The following is a 23,517-nucleotide window of genomic DNA, read 5'->3' on the forward strand; positions in this document are numbered from 1 at the left end:
AACTTGGTGAAACACAATTGTCTGTATTATACTTTGATATATTGCAGCAATGATGTTTACAAAAGAAATATGTCATGTATGATGAGAAAAAAATATTATTCTTTAGAAGCCATTTTCCGCATTCCTCAATTGTTCCAAACCTTGTAAGACTTATCACACTGGACTTTTGTGTCACAATCTACTTACTGTTTCCCTTTGATGTTTTATATAAGGAATGTATTGTTTTAGTTTACATACCTTAAGGCTTACATCTTTTCACATGCTAGACTGGTTACGTGTTATTCACAGATCATGGCAGGGATCCCACAAACACACAGTCATCCAATGTTTCCCACGACAATCAATCCAGCGGCTCTAGTGAGTCAGTTAAGAATAATTCCAGCCAATACCACAATAGCAGTACTGCAGAAACAGAGCGTCAAACTTCTACCCCAAATTCGCGCCGCATTCGCAGAGGGCCTGGGGAGGATAGAAACAATGGAATGTTTGGGTCACAAAACCAGAGCTCTCTGGCAGCACAAACAAACTCTGCCACCTCAGAAACATCTCATGCTCTGCCCCTGGAGGTACGAAAGTTCCTTCCCAAATACGCCCGATATGCGACTGTGACAGCTCGGGAGAGCAGCTTTAACACGTGTCCAGAGATCCATGTGTCCCCTCATGTTCTAGCAGAGGCCGGCTTCTTCTATGCCGGGACAGCGGACTGCTCCCGCTGCTTTCACTGCGGGATAGGTATGTATATCTGTTTGTCTACTTTTTTTAAAGTTATTTATTTCATTATACTATTGATAAATTGGATAAATATTAGCACTCAACTACAGAATAATTAAGTATCCAATGCTTAATAAATATTCCTAAAATTCTTCAAAGACGATAGCCAATTAACCCAACTTGCTTACTCACGTTGGCGGCCATGTTTGATGGTGTTCGCATGTATTTAAAAAATATAATGGGTGTTGTTGGTTTTGATTTTCATAGTTGTTGCCAGGAATGATACCTTAAACATTATCGAAAAAATAAAAATAATGATTTGCATATAGATTTGAAATTAAGCTTTTGTACTGGTTCTAATAATGGCCCAGATGATAGACATCCAAAATAAACCTATGCACCCATATTTCAGGGCTTCGACACTGGTCACGGGAAGACGACCCATGGACGGAGCATGCAAGGTTTTCACTGGAATGTCAGTATGTCATCGCCCACAAGGGCATGGAGTTTATCAACCTCGTTAAACTGGCTTTGGATCTCACAGAAGAGGTGAGTGTTTCGCTTGTAATCAGGTGGGGGTGGGGGGTTAGTACTTCAAGTTCAATCACTGGACAGTCAGTATAAAGGTTTACTAATAACCAAGTAAAGCTCGTCTTGGAACTAAGACAAGGAGTGCATGGGGATCTTAGTTAAAGCTTATGCACCAGTCAATTGTAACCACGGCCCCCCAATGTCCGGGGGTATACCGGGTTAGCCAGGGAAATGGGCCATGTTTTTACCTTTCAGGTGGCCCAGCAGTGCCGGGTGATTGCTGTGGTTTCGTCTTCGCGCTAAATATAGCGGGGAATTGGCCTTACCTAGGGTCCCTGGGGTGCAGGGGACGTTTTGCGTGGATTTTTCCATCAAGTTGTCACCGCAGGGCAGGGATTTTACCCGTGGGGTGGCTGAACCGAAAGTTAAAGTCCCCGCTATTCCCCAGACCTGGGTGGGCCGTGGTTACAATTGACTGGGACATGAAATTTACCTTACGCCACATTGAGTATTTTAAGCTCTGTAGATTAACAGTTTTGAAGTCTGATAATAACATGTTATTATGAACCATTTATTATTCCTTTGTGAAAACCAGTATTTACCATTGACAAACACTTGATTGAGGATTGAACCTAGAACGTTCTGCTCCAGAGTCTAATGTGCAAACTGGGCCACCCCAGAGTCTAATGTGCAAACTGGGGCACTCCAGAGTCTAATGTGCAAACTGGGCCACTCCAGAGTCTAATGTGCAAACCGGGCCACTCCAGAATCTAATGTGCAAACTGGGCCACTCCAGAGTCTAATGTGCAAACAGAGCCACTTCAGAGTCTAATGTGCAAACTGGGCCACTCCAGAGTCTAATGTGCAAACCGGGCCACTCCAGAATCTAATGTGCAAACTGGGCCACTCCAGAGTCTAATGTGCAAACAGAGCCACTTCAGAGTCTAATGTGCAAACTGGGCCACTCCAGAGTCTAATGTGCAAGCTGGGCCACTCCAGAGTCTAATTTGCAAACTGAGCCACTCCAGAGTCTAATGTGCAAACTAGGCCACTCTAGAGTCTAATGTGCAAACTGAGCCACTCCAGAGTCTAATGTGCAAACAGAGTCTAATGTGCAAACTGGGCCACTCCAGAGTCTAATGTGCAAACAGAGTCTAACGTGCAAACTGAGCCACTCCAGAGTCTAATGTGCAAGCTGGGCCACTCCAGAGTCTAATGTGCGAACTGGGCTTCTCCAGAGTCTAATGTGCAAACTGGGCCACTCCAGAGTCTAATGTGCGAACTGGGCCACTCCAGAGTCTAATGTGCAAACTGGGCCACTCCCGAGTCTAATGTGCAAACTTAGCCACTCCAGAGTCTAATGTGCAAACTAGGCCACTCCAGAGTCTAATGTGCAAACTGAGCCACTCCAGAGTCTTATGTGCAAACTAGGCCACTCCAGAGTCTAATGTGCAAACTGGGCCACGTCAGAGTCTAATGTGCAAACTAGGCCACTCCAGAGTCTAATGTGCAAACTGAGCCACTCCAGAGTCTTATGTGCAAACTAGGCCACTCCAGAGTCTAATGTGCAAATTGGGCCACGTCAGAGTCTAATGTCTGAACTGGGCCTTTACAACCTTTGAATGGAAAACCTTGGACCACGTCCAATAGTATACTATGGTCTAGACGGCTCTTTTTATCTAGATATTTTTCGAATAAGCATGCTGGTTTTGTCAGTGTATTGTCTAGCAATGTTTGTCAATGTCAGGGCCATGGTACAGGCTGTAAAGAATGATTTTTTTGTCAATTTTCGTTTGCATATAGCCTGATATAGGTTTCAAGCTTTTAGAAGTCCTGTCAATCAGTAAACTCATGACAGGATTATTCTCAATTGGAAACCAAAGATTGATCTGGCGAGATATAACACAACGAAAAATGTTTTTATAAGAACAGTTTTTGTAGGTTTCCTTAAATGATCTCATACTTTCTTACTCAGTGACTTCGGTTAAGAATATCAATGACTCAAAACCATAATAAATGTGATCAATTATGGTTTAATTGTTTTATAAGAAATGTATGGACTATTTATAACTATTTCTAAATAATCATATTAAATGGATATTTGGAAATAATAATTAATATTGCACCCTTTCTTAGAATATAATGGAGTTGTTTACAATTGTTCTGAATATATTATACAATGAAGTGTTTGTTTAAAGCATGGGATTCCAAGGCCTGATCTCATTATTGCACTTTAGTATTTATATTCTGGTCGTCAATCACAAGTTCAGTTGTCCTTATTGTATGTCACATGAATGTGTCATGAACCGACCAGAGTAGGACATAATTCAGTACACGTTGCATATACAATAACAAATATATTATCATTACAATAATACAATGTAGTCAGAGTCAGACATTAATGAAAATATTCAAATTAACATTTGAAGGATGAACTGAATAATACCAAATTCTTCAGCTTAAGTATATATTTGCAAAACATATTTTGAATGTGTTTTGAATTATGGTAATTGAGAATATTTTTCGATCTGGACCGGCAACAGAAGATTCTAAGATATTGTTATTCTAAAACAAGTATAATCCAGGTATATTATTATGTCAGAATCTGATTATTTGCATCTTATATTCCAGTTCTCCTGCTGTGTATTATAAGTAAATCATCATCTTCACAGCCCCCTCCCCCCAAAAAAAAACAACGTTTGGTTTGGGATATTATTATATATTTTTTACCAACTGGCAATAAAAACAGTCGAGTCGGCGCCTAGAGTCAGATAATCCGAACCTTATGTTGTTGCTTTTAGCTACATGCGTAGAATCCAGTGATGCGAATATCGCTTCCTTTTTTTCATGCCAAAACGATATTATATAAGATTAATCTACTCAATTTATTCAAGAAAATAAAACTTGACAAGAGCAATACCACTTCTTTTATTGACGTGAGGAAAGTTTGCATGTAGTACAAATGTAGATCTATACCCCTATCTATTGCTTATTTTTAACTAAATCATGAGTATTTAAGACATGCTAAAGATTGTGTAAATTTTATACTATTAATAGAGCTCTGAAGACACCGACAGACAGATGCCTGGAAATCAGGATGAGACATCATCATCTACAGCAACAACAACAACAACAACAGAAGAAACAGCCCAAAACACGACAGGTATTGTGTCAATTGCTGTTTTATTTGCTCACCTACCCAGTTACCAGTACTTACCACTTTAGATATATATAGTCTGCCTTTCCAACCTTTTATAATGAACAAGGTTTTGCATTAAAAAACTATATAGTGTTATTCTAGATTTTAACTTTCTATACCTGATAACACCCAAGTTTATTATAGCATAATATATATATTATATATATATATGTAGTTATAATATATAAAATACATAAATAATATTGCTAGAAAACAGAACACTTTGAACCGTGTAATTCAAGTTTAATGGAATTAGTCCAGGTGTACACATTAATTTCAAATTAGAAAAGTTGAGTGGAGTTTTTCACCAATTTTTCCATCTTTTGAATTAAATATATATATATGTAGATATTTCACCTAAATAATCATAAAATAAATGTTTTATTATCTGATCAAAATTTTATTTCAACAAAGTATTTGGAAAAGTTTCAAAATTGTTATGCCGTCTAAAATAAAATTTGGAAGTTTAAATGAAGACAAAGCACGAGAAAGAAACAGTTCATACTGTTGACCGGTGATTAGTTCAATCCAAGACAAATTGAAAGCTTTCATGTAAAACAGCAAAATATATCAGATTTGTATCTTTAAATGATATATCAGGTTATATTATTACAAGGCTGGGTTAGCTCAACGGAAAAGTCAAGATTTCATATAATCAATATGACCGTGATAAAAAAGAAACAAAATTATTATGTTATTGGATGAGTTTCAGTGAATAGGCGCCTGCATTTATTTTAATTTGGCCATTTATCAAAAACATACAAAGACTCAGCCTTCTCTCTCAATGAAAGGTTGGAAAGCATGCTCGAAATGCAGAAAAACAGACATGTTCACAAAATGGCTGCCAGCATTTTTTTCATAACTGTTTATGCATTTCTTTCTAATCTTTTTGCATGAAATGCTGTTTTTATATCAACGTTATTTTTTTTTAAAAGAAGAGTAAATTATGATATAAGTCAGGATGTTTAAAAATTGATTCCATTGAAGGATACCAATATTTGAAGCAAGACCGATACTTTAGCTGAATTTAGCATTGAGTAGAACATTTCTTCTTTTCTGCAATTTTCAAGAGTTTCTTGTTGTTTATTAACTTTTGTTAAATGTTTGCAACTTGTTTGGTTTAATGTAACACAGAGAACTAGAAACCTTATATTAAAAACAACACTTTTATAGTCTCATTATTCTTCTAAAAAATAGTTTATATATTTCACTTTAAAGCTGCAGTCTCACAGATTGACAATTTTTCCTTTTTTATTTTTTTTTGTCTAAGAATCAGCTGGTTTGGGCATTTTCACCTTTAGTTCAAATTTTATTAGATAACACACAATAGAACAATTTACAACATAAACATGATAAACTGCGGTCTAATCTTTAGTTAGCTGTCTAATATCAATTGTTTCATACGATCACATCATTGGCTCATTCCAAGACAATTTTTTTTTTTAAAAATGTCAAAACAGTCAATCTGTGAGAGTGCAGCTTTAACCTTAACCTCATTAAGGTTTCTAAGGTCATCGTTGAAAATACCCTTTCACCCTTGTTGCTCACCAAACCCCTTGCATGTGTGACTGTGTTTAGTCTGAAATATCTAACCATATGGAAGCAGGGTTGAATGCATTGTCAGATACCCCAGATACTTACTGCACTATGTTTCATCGTGTACCGTAGGCAATTTGGCTAGGGTTATCTCATACTCATACTCTCATATAGGCTGTTTTAATGGTTTTGGAAATCTCTCCAGAAATCTGACTCACACATACACTCAGACACTCATATTGATGTTTTCCTTATGTTTTTCGGTAGAAAAAGTATTCTCGTGAAGCTCGAATTGAACTCTGTAGGCCTGATAAATACAAAATTAATTCAACCACTTAGACCACTCGCCTGCAGGGACAACAGACAGTTCAGGGGTTTTGAAGAGTATTAACATGAAAAAGAGCTGTCTCCACTGCCTGATAAATATTCATATGAAGGAGATTTTGTTAGTCAATTTTTCCACGGTATAATTGAAGTGTAATGGAAGATAGTACTATGGTTGCTGACGATGGTTTTAATGCATAGAGGGGAAAAGCTTATTTTCAACTTGACCTTTGGTGTATATATGTACACGGTTTCTGTTCTAGAGCAATTTTATTTCCTTTTTCTTGATTTAAGGAGGCTTCCGCTTGGCTGTGTGGAATGGCTCGCTATATGATATTGTGGCACTATTGTGCTTGGCAATTCATAAACATTGCTATAAAATGTCCTAGGTACATTAACACTTCAACAACAACCAAAGATGGAACCTGTCGTCTTAGACTGTTGTAACTATAGTGCTGTGCTACCTAGCATCTTAGACTGCAATAACTGTAGTTCTGTGTGACCTGGCGTCTTAGACTGCAACAACTGTAGTGTTGTGTGACCTGGTATCTTAGACTGCAACAACTGCAGTGTTGTGTGACCTGGCATCTTAGACTGCAACAACTGTAGTGTTGTGTGACCTGGCATCTTAGACTGCAACAACTGTAGTGTTGTGTGACCTGGCATCTTAGACTGCAACAACTGTAGTGTTGTGTGACCTGGCGTATTTGACTGCAATGACTGTAGTGCTTTGTTACTCACCTTATAGTTGTTGTTGTTGTTTGTAGCTTTAATTGATGGACAACAAGTACAATTGGACAGTGATGAACGATTTTGGGGCATGAAGATTCGAGTACTAAAGAAGAGCGATACGTTTTGAGGGTCTATTCAACCATCTATTACTCAAAAGGGAGCGGACAGAACTGGGAAAACAGACAGGAGAACATGAACATGAGGTAGCTAGCTATTCTTGCTGCCTCGATCTCACCTATGAAGGAACTGACAAAACATCAACCAAGCAACGAGTGCAAGAGAGGACATTATGTAACTTCACATGTATTTGTGTTTGCCTACTTAGTGTATACATCATGAGCACAAAACAAGAAACAGACACAATCAATATTTATATGAAAATCTACAGAAACAAGCTCAGTAGCCAAATGTTAAAACATAAATCCCGTTTTATGGCACAGGGTAATTGCCAAAGACATAAAGAAAAAACAAAAAGAAATAAAATAAAAAAAACGAAAAAAAACAACAACAAACAATAACAAGAACACAAACGAACCTGTAGAGACAAGCTAAACAGACAAAGAATTATCTATGTGCTGGTTTAAAGCCAAAATGATGAAGATTTTGGCATTTGGACAGGCAAGTGAAATAAAGGAAAATCCATTACACTACCACTACAGGCAAAGCAATACAAATACCTGATGTAGCACGCGGCACCTTGCCGGTACCCTGCCATGCCAGTGGTCCAAACAGCCATCACGCACCGACTACTAAGCATGATTGAGGCTACACTGTTGCATACTTAAAAGCTGCCACCTGCTTTGCAGAATATGGAAAGAATCTTTGAAATTAACAAGTCCTGATATTTAGAGACTTGCTTGCTAGCTGGATCTAAATTCTTGTTCAAAATTTCTAGTCCGTATATTTGTAACAGGGATTTATTTATTCTAAAAATCAGTTCTAAAGACATTGTAGAATCAATATTAAAAAAGGTTCTTGGATGTACAATTTGACCTCATTTAAATGCATATTTTTATCATGCATGCATTTTGTTGTTGGATATTGTTGTATATCAGTTATGGTATAAGAAGATGCAAACGTTTGACTAATATATAACCTATTTTAAAATTGAGATATTGAAATGATGTTTTATCAAGAAAATTTTAAATTGAGTTTTTTTTTGCATTGGAGAGATAACTACTAAGGCGCAAACTTGTTAATCAACTACTGACCATGGTTATAGCGTAAATGTCATTTTCTTTTCTAGTTGAACCGAACAGGTCCACTGATGTTCTCTCCACGGGAGCTGCCCAGAGTGTGCTTCAGATGGGTTACAGTGAAACTATGGTGCGGCAAGCCATCACACGCTGTGAGGGAAAATATGGTAAGAGCTTTACCAACTTAAATACACTGGCTTGTTATCAATTATAAAAAGCATATTTGAAGCAAGTTACATGGCCCTAGATTAAATAATAACTGAGTTATGCCCCTTTTCGCAAAAGACTAGCACTTGTGACGGCGAAGTTTTTTTAGCTTGTTTGTTTTAATTGTCAGTATCATAGCCTTGTAGTCGTTGTCAGCGTGGTTGTTGTTGCTCTACAAAATCTTAAACCTTGGGGCTTAAAAAATAATAATTTGGTTCGGGTTATCAGGCCCTACCTACATAATAAGCACCGACCCTGCTTTATTTTTATTCAGTTGTTAATTTTTTTTTTCTGGGTGTGTGTTTTAATACGGTATGTTGTTTAAAACATTTAAAGCTTTATACAGAACATAAATTTAACACCGTTTTCAATAATGGCAATAAAAGTCTTCCTACCCTTCCTGTTTTTGAAAAGAATGTAACCCTTCAATAGAAAGTTTGAATCTTATTGTTTAAAGATGCACTTTACTCCCCAATAATATTTACCACGATTAATAATATTGTTTTAATATATAGAAAAAGGATTAATAAATGTCGAAAACAATCGTTCATATGAATATATAAGTTTAATTTGAAAGGAATGAGCATAGAGCACGGTATGTCTTCCTTATGAGACTATTGTAGATCAAAGTAAATCTACAGTCCAAATTCGCTATGTCAACGTCGGATATCTCGACTTTCGGGTTGTGTTGACTATTTTCTCCGGTTTCGAATTTATTCCTTCTTATTCTATATAAAATTAATCTGCTTGAGTCGATTTTTCTATGTCGATTTTTTTGCTATGTCGACCTCCTATTTCAGCCCCTATGGTCGAATTGTACACATTTCCTTGTTTCTTATGACAAACTGTAGATCGAGTTGTAGGTGCGAAACTGTTAATGACGGTTTGCTGCGTGTCGCTAAATTACCGTGCGTGTCAAAATAACAAACTATCATAATCGGAGATTTAACTTGGTAAGTGTGAATAATTAAAGTCGTTTGTTTATGTTTTAGATGAAAGTACATTTTTTGCGGAATCTATTCATTGAAACGCACACGGACGCCGATGACATCCTCGGAAAATTCGACAACATTGAAAGTCACGTGACGATAAATTTCTTAACACTGCATCTAGAAAACAAACCGGCATAACATACTTGTTGTAACCAGTAAATTTGACACAAATAATTCATTTTTATTTGACTTTATTTTTCAATAATACAAGATTCAAAATTCAAAATATTTATTAAAGTAACTTAAAAATATACATGCTTCTCGTTACATGATATTGTGAGTTAAACAAACATGATCAACGTGAATATTTTTAGAATTACACGTGAAAAAGAAAGAAGAAAAAAATAATACATATTGTTTTCGCGACGGAACAAGACCGTTCAATGGCAGAAGTCAGTGTCGGACATAAATCAAACTCAAATGGTTGGGACTGGTGAATTTTTATGCCCCCTTTTGAAAAAAGTGGGGTATATTGTTTTGCACATGTCGGTCGGTCGGTCTGTCTGTCTGTCGGTCGGTCGGTCGGAATACCAAATGGTTTCCGATCAATAACTTGAGAACGCTTTGACCGAGGGACCTCATACTTGGTATGTGTATTGGTCATCACCAGCAGATGAACCCTATTGATTTTGAGGTCAGTGGGTCAAAGGTCAAGGTCAGTGTGACCTTTACATGAAAAACGGTTTCCGATCAATAACTTGAGAACGCTTTGACCCAGGGACCTCATACTTGGTAGGTGTATTGGTCATGACCAGCAGATGAACCCTATTGATTTTGAGGTCAGTGGGTCAAAGGTCAAGGTCAGTGTGACCTTAACATGAAAAACGGTTTCCGATCAATAACTTGAGAACGCTTTGACCCAGGGACCTCATACTAGGTAGGCTTATTGGTCATGACCAGCAGATGAACCCTATTGATTTTGAGGTCAGTGGGTCAAAGGTCAAGGTCAGTGTGACCTTTACATGAAAAACGGTTTCCGATCAATAACTTGAGAACGCTTTGACCCAGGGACCTCATACTTGGTAGGTGTATTGGTCATGACCAGCAGATGAACCCTATTGATTTTGAGGTCAGTGGGTCAAAGGTCAAGGTCAGTGTGACCTTAACATGAAAAACGGTTTCCGATCAATAACTTGAGAACGCTTTGACCCAGGGACCTCATACTAGGTAGGCTTATTGGTCATGACCAGCAGATGAACCCTATTGATTTTGAGGTCAGTGGGTCAAAGGTCAAGGTCAGTGTGACCTTTACATGAAAAACGGTTTCCGATCAATAACTTGAGAACGCTTTGACCCAGGGACCTCATACTTGGTAGGTGTATTGGTCATGACCAGCAGATGAACCCTATTGATTTTGAGGTCAGTGGGTCAAAGGTCAAGGTCAGTGTGACCTTAACATGAAAAACGGTTTCCGATCAATAACTTGAGAACGCTTTGACCCAGGGACCTCATACTAGGTAGGCTTATTGGTCATGACCAGCAGATGAACCCTATTGATTTTGAGGTCAGTGGGTCAAAGGTCAAGGTCAGTGTGACTGTAAGCTGAAAAAAGGTTTTCTGATTGTCCATATTTTTTTAATGCATGCACAGATGATTGGGATTGATGTATAAATGTTTGTATAGAAATGATTTTCTTTTATGTTACTATTTTAGTTGGGCATTTATTTGCCTTCTTAAGTTATCATAAGTAGATGACCTGCCTCATATGCTTCCAATGACAAATCAGCTGTCATTTCAGTCCATGCATATTTCATTCAATTGTCCAAATATTTCTGGCAACTTGGCGCTCAGGGGGCATAATGTTTGACAAACATCTCTTGTTTTTTGAAATTCGGATGTGTCGAATATTCGTTATCTCGACTTTTTTCCCTTGGTCCCAACAAAGTCGACATAACGAGTTACGACTGTATTAGCATTCACCAATTATTTGATATTTTTGAGCTTTCTCCTATTAAATACACGTTTATAATCTTGTTATCAGTAATTAATATTTTCCATTAATGCATTATTTACTAAGTAGTTAAAAGTTTTCGGTCAAAATTGATGTTTGTAATTCATGTGTATGTATTGATTTTGATAAAGAGTGTCACTTTAATATCCTAATTGGACATGAATGTTATTAAAAATGAGTTTCCTGGCAATTAGCCTTATTATAAGGTCAGATTAATTCTCATTTTATTCTCATTTTATTCAAGGACTTGCTGGCCTTACTGGGGAAAATATCATGGAGGAAGTGTTTGCTATTGAAGAAGGGACAAGTGAGTCAACAGAGATACCAATTGAAAGTGCAACAAACACATCATCAACCACAACAGATACGAGGTCTTCAAGCACGCCTGCCTCTGAAGACAGAAACTCCGTTTCTCCAATGACATCTCTGCCACCAAGCGCCCACATGGGCCACTCCGCACCTATTCAAGGCAATCTTCTCTCCTTGCCGGTCACACGACATGCTATTTCTGAGGAGGTACCAAGTACCAAAGAGGCAGAGTCAGGTTTGTTCCATAACTTATTATTAATTTGTAGGGATGTGTGATATAATTGATATGCCAATATATTGTTAATAAACCCATATAATTTTATGCATTGGTGGAAAAACACAATACATTGTGAAAGATACAGAGGTATCCTGAAACAAAATAGAAATGATGTTTACTGTTATGAAGGGCAATCCTTTGGAGTTTTTTCATTCTGTTATACATATGTTATAATAGCAATTTTGTTTTTTATATGACTCTATATAATGTGTTGTCCATTTAAAAAAAAAGTAATGTAAAACACTGAAAATAGTTACTGTAGAAGTTCTGAGTAGTTAAACTCATCATTGTAGCTTCATTGTTGACAATGTGTCGCACTTCAAAGATGCAACACAAGCAATGACAAGTAAATAAATAACTCTTAATACAGATAAATATTGTTATCATATGTACAGGGTAAATTAAACAGAAGAAGACGATGTAACAGGATATTCTGATGAAATATCAGTACAACAATTTTGCAACTAATTTTGCCAATAATACCAATCCATGTTAATTTAATAGCTCGATCATTAAATAATTGTTTGTCTTGTCTCGGTTTTTTTGTAGGAGTCTTTATTTTTAATAGTGTCGTCATTATTGTGGGCATCATCATTCAAAAACTTCAGCCTCGGCCATAAACCATTTAAGATATTTGCATGAAACTAAGTACACATGCTGCCCTAGAACAATACACACATGTGTAGCAAGGACAAAACTCTGCCTTAAATACCTTTTGAGTAATGTTTATTTTTGACTTAAAAAAATAGACAAGAGTTTCTTAACATGTTCAAATTTTTTTGAACCAGGTTTCCACAAAGTGAGATTTGGTTATTGGAATAATGTACTTGTTGGTCAGGTTGGCGGGCGAATGCCTTCAAACTTGCCTATGGTTCTGAATAACATTAGTGATGGTTGACTTATTGTCACCAAACTTGGTATATAGGAAGGTTTTATAGAGACCCTTCATAGGATTTCTTTGGAGATTGCATTTGGGGCCCCTTGGGTCTTGGTCAAGGTCACTGTTACCTTAAGTTGTAATCAAACTTAGTATGTTGGAAAGGTTTGTGGAGATTGCATTTGGGGCCTCTAGGGTCAAGGTCAAGATCACTGTTATTAAAAATAGAATAATGGTTGGTACTGAATAACTTAAGTTAGGGTTGACATATTGTGACCAAACTTTTGTTTATAAGAAGAGTCTATGAGCCTTTTCATGGGATTGCATGTTGGGTCCCCAGGGTCAAGGTCACTGCTCTTAAAAAAAATTGAAAATGAATATTTTTAGTTACTATTGACATGTTGTAACCAAACTTTGTATATATATTGGAAGTGTTGATTCAGACCTTTCATGGGATTGCATTTAGGGTCCCTTGGGTCAAGGCCAAGGTCTGTTGCTGTTAATAGAAAACGAATATTTCAGTTTGGGTTGTCATATCGCAATCAAACTTAATATATAGGAAGAGATAATGGATACCTTTCAAAGGATTGCTTTTGGGGCTTTGAGTCAAATTCAAGGTAACTGTTTGCTTGAAACTGAACATCTGTCAGTTTGGGTTGTCATTTTTTTTTTTACCAAACCTGGTATTACAGGAAAAAATTATGGTGACATTTCATTGGATTAATTTTGGTCAAGGTTAAAGTCACTGTTAATGAAAATAGAAACTGAATATCTTTATAATTTTAAGAGTTAATGGAGACATTCAAGGGATTGCATTTGGGGCCCTTTTAGTCAATGCCACTGTGTGCTTGATATTGAACATTTAGTTTTGTTTGACATAATTTGACCAGACTTGGTACACATGAAAAGATTATGGACACCTTTCATGGGATTAATTTTGGGGCTCCTAGGGCCAATGTCAAGGTCACTGTTACTAGAAAAAGAAATTCTGAAAAACTATCAACTCAGTTATAAGTTCTTCTGTCAATCATTGAAAGCCTGGTTTCGTCTCAAAGCGGCATTATTTTTACAGGGATCATAAGTTATTATTACAAATATACCACCTAACACTTGTATCATAATTGATTTTTCAGATGGCTCTCGTATTGACCATAGGCGCAGACTGGTTATGGAGAACAAGAACATGAAGAAGGACAACCTGTGCTCCAAGTGCAAGCAGCGGGATATCTGCATCGTATTTCTTCCGTGTGGCCACTTAATTACATGCGAGGCATGTGGTAACACGTTGAGGCAATGTTTTTCCTGTGGAGCCCGTGTGCGTGGCACCGTGCGCACGTATCGAGCATGAGCATATAATTTGACAACTATTGTTAGTTATTCTCACTATTATGTTGTCAAGAAGCTCAGCATATACTTAAGTTCACCGCCATATTTTTAATCTAGTTCAAAAGATCAGCACCAAATACAAATAACGTTTTGTTTGTCGGTATTTTTTAGCCAAATCTGCTAAAGCTGCGCTTTTTATAAAGCTACATTTTTATTTGTCACTGGTAGGAAAATATAGACTCCAGTAAAAAGTTACAAGTGTATTTTGAGCATTATTGAAAAAAAAAGATCTTCAAACATGTGAAAGGCAGTATTCCATCAAACATGAAACATGAAAATAGTATATCACAAGACAACCATTTCTGAGTTTAAAACATACTCATGACCTGGACATGGGGAAAAGCGTCATATCACTTGCAGACTGTTGCTTATTTTGATAGATCCTGGCCAAACTCCTTCTGCAAGCAACCGCAACTCCTTCGCGTTGAGAGGGAGGAGAGAACTTTGTTAAAGCACAAAGACTGTGTTATTGAGTGTGAAATTGACACTATGTACAACTCCGTCTTTGATGTTGAACATTTTTAAAATTTGCTACCTACAGCAATGGCTACCAAGGCAGGTCGGAAAGCAAAGTTTTAATGCATCTAGACGAAAAAGAGAAAATCAGAAGTGAAATATGTACATTGTGTGATGGATTATTTAATTAAACTTCACAATTCCAGTTCTTAAATGAGAGTTTGGGTTGTTCCTCATGCTGCATCCACTTTTTGACGTGTTGATTACAGTCAAATATATGCCGGTTATGCATATTCTTGATGCGCTTAATTGTATTAGTGTAGTTAAGTGTAAACTTATATGATGGAGACCTTCCAAAGTTTTATCGTACCTGTAAATATTTATGAACATAACAGGAGTTATTTTCAGAAAGGCGTTAAAGTTGGTAGTTATTGAAACTAAAATGATGCTTAATTTTGTACATTATTTTATCATCCAATCATCATCATGTGATTTTCGTAAATACATATATACTACTTTTACTATTAAAAGTATTTGGCTGATTATAAAGTTAGCAAGACTTGATATTGACATTCAACTGACATTCATAAATATTGACTAACGTTCAATTTTAAATAAATGATTTCCAGCTATGTGTTTATGTACCTTTCTGATTGTACTAAATGGACCATTAACATCATTGAGATAAAGGAGTAACATAATTAAGAATACTTGCTCTTCTTATGTCCTATATTGAATATTGTGCCATTTTGTATTATTGTTGTACTTTGTAATTGTTAACAATATGCTTTCATTTTTCTTGTAATTATTGGGAAGAACAACATTTAAAGAAACATTTTTTGAGGAGAAACTGGTATTTGATCGCATTGTGGCATTCATACGGTATATTAAAGGCTACCTTGAAATTAGAAACTAATCTTAAATATCCTTGGGATCAAATTTTTCATATATTTGTAGCATTTAACGGAATAAGTAATTATTTTAAAGTGCACATTATGGATAATTATTGGTCATAATAAGTATTAAAGGAAATATTTTGACATCTATAATATTAAAATAATATGCCAGGACATCTAAAGTCTGTAAAAGTTCATGTCATTTTCATAAATGAGAACATCTAAACATGTCTGATGGTCGAAGAAAACAATTTAAGATATTGTCATTGTCTATGTCCCCAGCCTCATGTGAAAACGTTTGACATCGGCCATAAATCCTAAACCATCTAAGATATTAAAACAAAATGCACATAGGGGCCAAGGGCCATAAATATGTTGGGTTAAGTGATGCCCCTTGTGAAAAAGCAGACAAGCGTTGGCATGTACTGCTCTGCACACTTACTATGCTGATATTATACATTCTGAAGAAAAATTTGTGATAAAGGATATATGTTGGAAAACTATCTTTACTGTGATATCTTTACAATTACAATGTTCACCTAATATGTTGAAAATATTCATACTAATCCGGCAAACTTTGAAATTTTTTATTACATGATGCTTGCTTAAATCTTATACATGCTTTGAATTTAATATCATACTATATATCTATATCTGAGGTTATGATTATGAACATTGTCAAGTCTTAGTTCATACTCAAGCGGCAAAACTGCAAGTACTCAGTTCTTTGTAACTTTCCTTCTTGTCGATGGTGAAATTTGCTGAATATTTTTACTATTCAAATTAAGCAATTATTCACATTCATATTTTTATAATAAATGGAATAGAGACCATTTTTTTCAATTTGATAAAGTGCTTTTCTGAGCCTTTCACGTAGTTAAGACTTAGACTTTTCATAATCATGGCCCTGAAGTTAACCTTTTTTAATGCAGTGGATTTTATTAAGTATCATCACTATAATACATGTGGTTAAAATTATATTCAATCATAGGTATGTGTTCCTTCATTATTATTTGATCACTGGCTGAATTTGTTTTAAAGCTTTTCATGTCAGTTTTCATGTTGTCGCTTAAAATTATTATTTGTGTAAAACTTAAACATATATTACATTTATTGAATATATTCAACAGTCAAAACGACAAATCTACCAACAGGGGAAATATTATTACGGTTTACATGCTAATGAAAAATAACTTTTGGTGCTCCCTGGTGTTAAAGATTATTATCTAACACTCAAGCAAACTGTTATCCTCTATATACATGCTCAATCTTATCTTACTTTTTATCTCATGATTATCTTCAGTATTATCACTAAAAATGATGTGTTTAATTACACATGTTCATGATTGTATTTATGATCTCCCAATAGTATGTAACATTTTTAACATTTGTCTGTTTCTAAATTTGTATGCTTTAAGCAGTAAAATATTCATGTCACTTCACCGACAACATTACCCTATTTCAAATGTATCTTAGTCCATTGTGTTTGTTCCTTGTTGTAAATATTTGTCTCCATTCATTTTGTTTGTTCATTAATGTAAAAATTTGATAATGTTGTTGCTTTGTCATATACACATGCTTGTAAATATAATAAAAATATTACCAGTTATCAATAATTAGGTTACACATTATATAGATTAACATTTATTTAGTTTAGTTTAAACAGTATCTATTTCAAATTTACAGATACAAAGTATTTTAACAACAATACAGCGAACAAAGATTGGAAAACAAGTTACTAAAAACTTATGTAAATTTCTTTCCTATTTGTATTTGAAAAAGAGACGCATCTCCATTCATTTTTTTAGACATTTTTGTTCATAATATTTAAATTATAATGTGTTAATATTTTCTATTTAGCTCCATGGTTAATTTGTAATTTGTAATTGTTACTGCTCTTTGTATACATTGTATGTAACGTTTATTCTATAAATAACGGGGTTGTCATGATATTTTACAGCTTCAAAAAGGTGAAAAAAAGGCTTAATTAATGACAATTAAAAAAATGAAGTTGTTGTCATGGTATGACAACTGCAAAAAAATGAAAATAAACAAATGCTTCATAAATGATAATAAGAAAATAAAGGGGTGCTCATTTTATGATAGCTCCAAAAAAAATGACAGTAAAGAGGGTTTCATTAATGAAAAGACTATTTTTTAAGTGTTCATTATTCAATTTTCTTAATATTCCTTTCATCTGAATATGATGTTTTCGGCCATTATACCTGGTTTTTATTGTATATATATTGTTGATTTTACCTGTATGGTTTGAGTTATAATTGCATTCACATTGTTCCTTGTTTTTTTTGTCTTTAACATTGTCTTTTTGTATTCTCTTGTTTATCCTCTTGTAGTATATAGGCATTTGGCGGTCAGAATTATTTGTGCACTCATGTTTGACTATTAAATTATTTACTTGCATAAATGTTCGATATTTATATAATTTAACCAAATTGTCCATTATAGGTGCCAGAAGATCTTATCAGCTTATTGTTTTACGATGCACATGGGTTATTTTTGCCATTAACGGCTAAAATGCTTATATTAAGTGTGGATGTCATTGGAGTCATATAAAACATTTTTGGTATTGCTGTGAAATGAGTTTTATTTTTATAATTTCTTCTATGAACATTTACCGAACATTATATATTTTCTAAACTTATAATCCTTAATCAGACAGCTATATTATTGTCAAGTATGTACATGTGTAAAAGTCTGTGATTGTTAATGCTCAGTATAGTCAAATATCCGAGATAGCAACTGTTTTTTTTTATTTTAAACATACATATTTTGTGCAAGCTTATAACAAAACATAAAAATAATGATATACCATGCCATCGGTTTGTTTACAATTACCTGTTCAGCTTACTTCCATGTTTCTATTATAGTCATGTAGTATTATAGCAGCAGCAAATGTACTATGGTGTAATATTTTAAAGTCAGTCAATATAAATGTAGACTTCGTAAATTGCCTTAGTATCTGGATAAAAATGCACTTTAATCTGCACGGAAAATGCACATTGATCTGCAACAAAAATGCACATACAATTATTAGTCTCATTTATCTCATATACAATATATATTGCCACTTATGTTATATACCATATTTAGCCTGAAAGTCATACTAATTATATGCAATAAGACAGTTTGGTTGTAAGTTTTGTCAATGTTCTCCATTATAATTTGAAAATAAATAATAAACAAAAAGTTTCACTGTCAGATATGATTTTTGCCCACTCCACGATCCTTGTTGAAGCCGGTGTATCAGGACACACATTCCTAATATGCTTTATGTCCATTCAAAGACCCTTCTCAATGTAGAATGTGTTTCATGACACACATTCTTGATAATGTTCAATCCGAGATCCTTGTTGTAGCATGTGTCTCAGAACACACTGTACTGATACGATTCATGTCCATTCAAAGATCCTTCCTAATATAGCCTGTGTATCATGACACATTTTACTGATACGCATTATGTCTACTCCGAGATCATTGTTGTTGTGCCCTGTGTATCATGACACACGTGACTGTTACGCGTTATGTCTACTCCGAGATCATTCTTGTGCCCTGTGTATCATGACACACTTGACTGATACATATTATGTCTACTCCGAGATCATTCTTGTGCCAAGTGTATCATGACACACTTGACTGATACATATTATGTCTACTCCGAGATCATTCTTGTGCCAAGTGTATCATGACACACTTGACTGATACGCATTATGTCTACTCCGAGATCATTCTTGTTGTAACCTGTGTATCATGACACACTTTACTGATACGATTTATGCCCACTTTAAGATCCTTCTTAATGTAGCCTAAGTATCATGACACACTTTACTGATACGCATTATTTCCAATCCGAGATCCTTGTTGTAGCATGTGTCTCAGGACACACTGTACTGATAAGCTTCATGTCCATTCAAAGATCCTTCCTAATATAGCCTGTGTATCATGCCACATTTTACTGACACGCATTATGAATACTCCGATATCATTCTTGTTGTGCCCTGTGTATCATGACACACTTGACTGTTACGCATTATGTCTACTCCGAGATCATTCTTGTGCCCTGTATATCATGACACACTTGACTGATACGCATTATGTATACTCCCGAGATCATTCTTGTGCCCTGTATATCATGACACACTTGACTGATACACATTATGTCTACTCCGAGATCATTGTTGTTGTGCCCTGTGTATCATGACACACGTGACTGTTACGCATTATTTCTACTCCGAGATCATTCTTGTGCTCTGTGTATCATGCCACACTTGACTGTTACGCATTATGTCTACTCCGAGATCATTCTTGTTGTGCCCTGTGTATCATGACACACGTGACTGTTACGCGTAATGCCCACTCAAAGATCCTTGTCAATGTAGCCCGTGTATCATGACACATTTAACTGTTACGCGTTATGCCCACTCAAAGATCCTTGTCAATGTAGCCCGTGTAGCATGCCACGCATTACTGCTACACTTTATGGCCGTTCAAAGATCCTTTTTTGTAGCCTGTGTTAACGCAACACAATACTGATACGCTTATGCCCACTTAAAGATCCTTGTTAATGTAGCCTGTGTATCATGACACAAATTATTGATACTCTTTATGCCCACTCCAAAACCTTTTTTTCTCGTAGCCTGTGTATCACGTCACACTTAACTGATACGCTTTATGCCAATTCAAAGATCCTTGTCAATGTAGCTTGTGTATCATGACACACATTACGGATATGCTTTATGTCCAATCGACAATCCTTCCTGTGTTTCATGACGCATATTACCGATACTCTTAATGTCACTCAACGATCCTTCTTGTTGTAGCCTGTGTATCATGCCACATATTATTGATACGCGTTATGTCACTCAACGATCCTTCTTGTTATAGCCTGTGTATCATGCCACATATTATTGATCCGCTTAATGTCACTCAATGATCCTTCTTGTGGTTGCCTGTGTATCATGACGCATATTACCGATACTCTTTATGTCACTCAACGATCCTTCTTGTAGCCTGTGTATCATGCCACATTTATTGATACGCTTTATGTCACTCAACGATCCTTCTTGTTGTAGCCTGTGTATCATGCCACATATTATTGATACGCTTTATGTCACTCAACGATCCTTCTTGTTGTAGCCTGTGTATCATGACGCATATTACCGATACTCTTTATGTCGCTCAACGATCCTTCTTGTTGTAGCCTGTGTATCATGCCACATATTACCGATACTCTTTATGTCACTCAACGATCCTTCTTGTTGTAGCCTGTGTATCATGCCACATATTATTGATACTCTTTATGTCACTCAACGATCCTTCTTGTTGTAGCCTGTGTACCATGCCACATATTATTGATACGCTTTATGTCGCTCAACGATCCTTCTTGTAGCCTGTGTATCATGCCACATATAATTGATACGCTTTAGGTCGCTCAACGATCCTTCTTGTTGTAGCCTGTGTATCATGCCACATTTAATTGATACGCTTTATGTCACTCAACGATCCTTCTTGTTGTAGCCTGTGTATCATGCCCCATATAATTGATACGCTTTATGTCGCTCAACGATCCTTCTTGTTGTAGCCTGTGTATCATGCCACATATTATTGATACGCTTTATGTCCACTCCAAGATCCAAACATGAACTTACACAGAAAATGAGACAGCATTGTGACGAGGATAGATCTATTTATTGAGCTCAGGTTTTCTCTGGATTTGCTAGTTCAAGTACCTTCAAGTGAGAATATTATATAATAAGATACACTAGATTTTAAGTCTTCTACTTGCTTGTGTACGCAAAACGTACTACTTGCTGTTTTTGATTGACCACATCGAACCTTTTAAGATTTTGGCACTGTAGCTTCAGCTTGACTCCTTTGTTTGCAGGTGATGTATGTATCCGATCGTTGAGTAGTTGAAATGTCATTATCAGTCTATATGTTCAGTGTGTGTATACCACGTGATAAATTGCGTCATAAATGCTACGTCGGAAGGTAATATTTTGCTTCGATTGAAGACTTAAAACAATGATAACTTTTCATTTTCTTTACCATTTTAAATGACACATAGCGCAGTCTATGCAGCTTACGGAGCCCCGCCTTCGGTCTTTTACCAAATTTTGATTGAGAGTTTAGTTTCTTATAACACTTCGACAAACCTTTTCACGATACGGCCGTCTGACGGAGCACTGTCAAAAACAATGTTTTGGAAACAGGTTTGTCGAAGTGTTTGATGAAACTAATCACCTTATCAAACTCCGGTTATAAAACAAAGGTGGGGCTCTTTAAGCTGCATAGACTGGCCTTTGTTTCATTTATATTGGTTAATTAAGTAAGCGAAAAGTTATCTTTGATATAAGTCTTTATTTTAAGCAAAATATTGCCTTCCGACGTAGCATAAATGACGTAATTTATCACGTGGTATACACACACTGATGTTAGTTTTACTTTATTCTTTAAGTTGATGCTGGGTCAGATGAAACACATATTCTATACTTTATTGTTGATACATTTTGGGACAAGTGTGCGGTTATGTGCATATATTTACACCTCAACTTCCATTCCTTAAATGAACTGCCTTTCGGCAATTGCGTTTATCAATCGATGAACGCAACATCTTATATATGTTCGGATCGCATTTGCATAACAATATACATGAACACTTTTGATCCTGTTATTGTTTGTATTCTGTCAGCAGGTCTCGTAAAATATAAATAAACATTTTAGAAAGTGTAAAGTTATTTTATTTTAAACGTATTGTTGCCAAAAGTGTTTCAATTTTACGCTTAAAAGTGATTTCAAGTGGTTTATCTTTTCTCGCGTTTCCCTTCGGACTCCACACACTTTGACCATCCCAATTGCGTTCATACCCCGATAATGACATCAACCCCGCAATTCATTCCTTAAATACACTAGTCAAAAAACAGACCACTCTTATTCCAATGAAATTGTGTTTCGCCGACCGTTTCAAGGCGGTATATCCATTATCGATGCGATGGGTGTTGTCTTTTTTTGGCGTTTGTATGTTTGTGTCTTATGTTTCGGTGTCGCTTGGGCCTTTGCCTTCTGTTTGTTGTTTGTATTCGAGTATATCATGGTCTGTCCGAGCTTATTGGCTTGACCCCACCGTGACACCACAGAGACTTGAATTGTGTTCAAATGCCGTTACTGACATGAAAAGAAATGACTGCAATTCTCAATCAAGCCAAAATATTTGAAGACTTTAAGAAACGGAGTATAATGCGTGTGCGATCCGTGTGCGATATCCTAGCTCTTTGCGAAGAGACGTATTGGTTCTTTAACCAGCTCGGTGTAAAGCACCGATATACGGGATACAACAATTCCTGGATTTTAACAAACACTGAGTACACTTTTTCCAATTACTACCCTTGGAATGATGAGCGCTAGGCTTTAAGGAGCTACTGATACCATAGTTTAACGTCTTTCAGTTTTGAAGCGTTCGGGGTTTGATTCTTCGACCTCCCGGACCGAAGCGAGTGCTCTACCACTGAGTAATCGGGGCTCAGACGCTAAACAAGATTTATATTTGAATTTTAACTACTGTGCTTTAATGTCTGTAGTTTTCATTGTAAAATTATATAATTGTTTTTATGAAAATATTATTCAATTCGCTTCGCTCCCTTTATTAAAACAAGGACAATTTCATTGTTGCATTTTAGGCTATGGTTTTGCACTATTTTATTATCACCTGTCAAGCCCACCTGGGTGAATTGAGTGAGTAGCTTGGGTGACTTGACATTCTTACTCTATTTAACCCCCCACACATGACTATAATAGTCATATTCGACGGAAGAAAGAAGAAGAAGAAGAAGAAGAAGAAGAAGAAGAAGAAGAAGAAGAAGAAGAAGAAGAAGAAAAAGGAGGTGGAGGAGGATGAGGAGAAGAAGAAGAAGAAGAAGAAG

At 35.9% G+C, this 23,517-nt stretch overlaps 1 protein-coding gene across 5 annotated transcripts in view; it reads left to right on the forward strand.

The window, feature by feature from the left end:
* The window catches only part of LOC128219678 (uncharacterized), a 29,784-nt gene extending 11,002 nt beyond the window's left edge, over nt 1–18,782 (forward strand). For 4 of the 5 annotated variants that reach the window (XM_052927572.1, XM_052927571.1, XM_052927574.1 and 1 more), the window contains exons 4-9: nt 289–732; nt 1,124–1,260; nt 4,300–4,405; nt 8,280–8,396; nt 11,624–11,923; nt 13,976–18,782. In XM_052927572.1, coding sequence (XP_052783532.1) covers nt 289–732; nt 1,124–1,260; nt 4,300–4,405; nt 8,280–8,396; nt 11,624–11,923; nt 13,976–14,190 — 1,319 coding nt within the window. In that variant the 3' untranslated portion in view covers nt 14,191–18,782. Of the gene's footprint in view, nt 1–288; nt 733–1,123; nt 1,261–4,299; nt 4,406–7,068; nt 7,237–8,279; nt 8,397–11,623; nt 11,924–13,975 lie in introns of those variants that run through there. The other variant, XR_008258622.1, reaches the window with a different exon arrangement.
* Nucleotides 18,783–23,517: the final 4,735 nt, after the last annotated feature.

This window comes from Mya arenaria, chromosome 15 (assembly GCF_026914265.1).
Source record: "Mya arenaria isolate MELC-2E11 chromosome 15, ASM2691426v1".
Lineage (NCBI taxonomy): Eukaryota > Metazoa > Mollusca > Bivalvia > Myida > Myidae > Mya > Mya arenaria.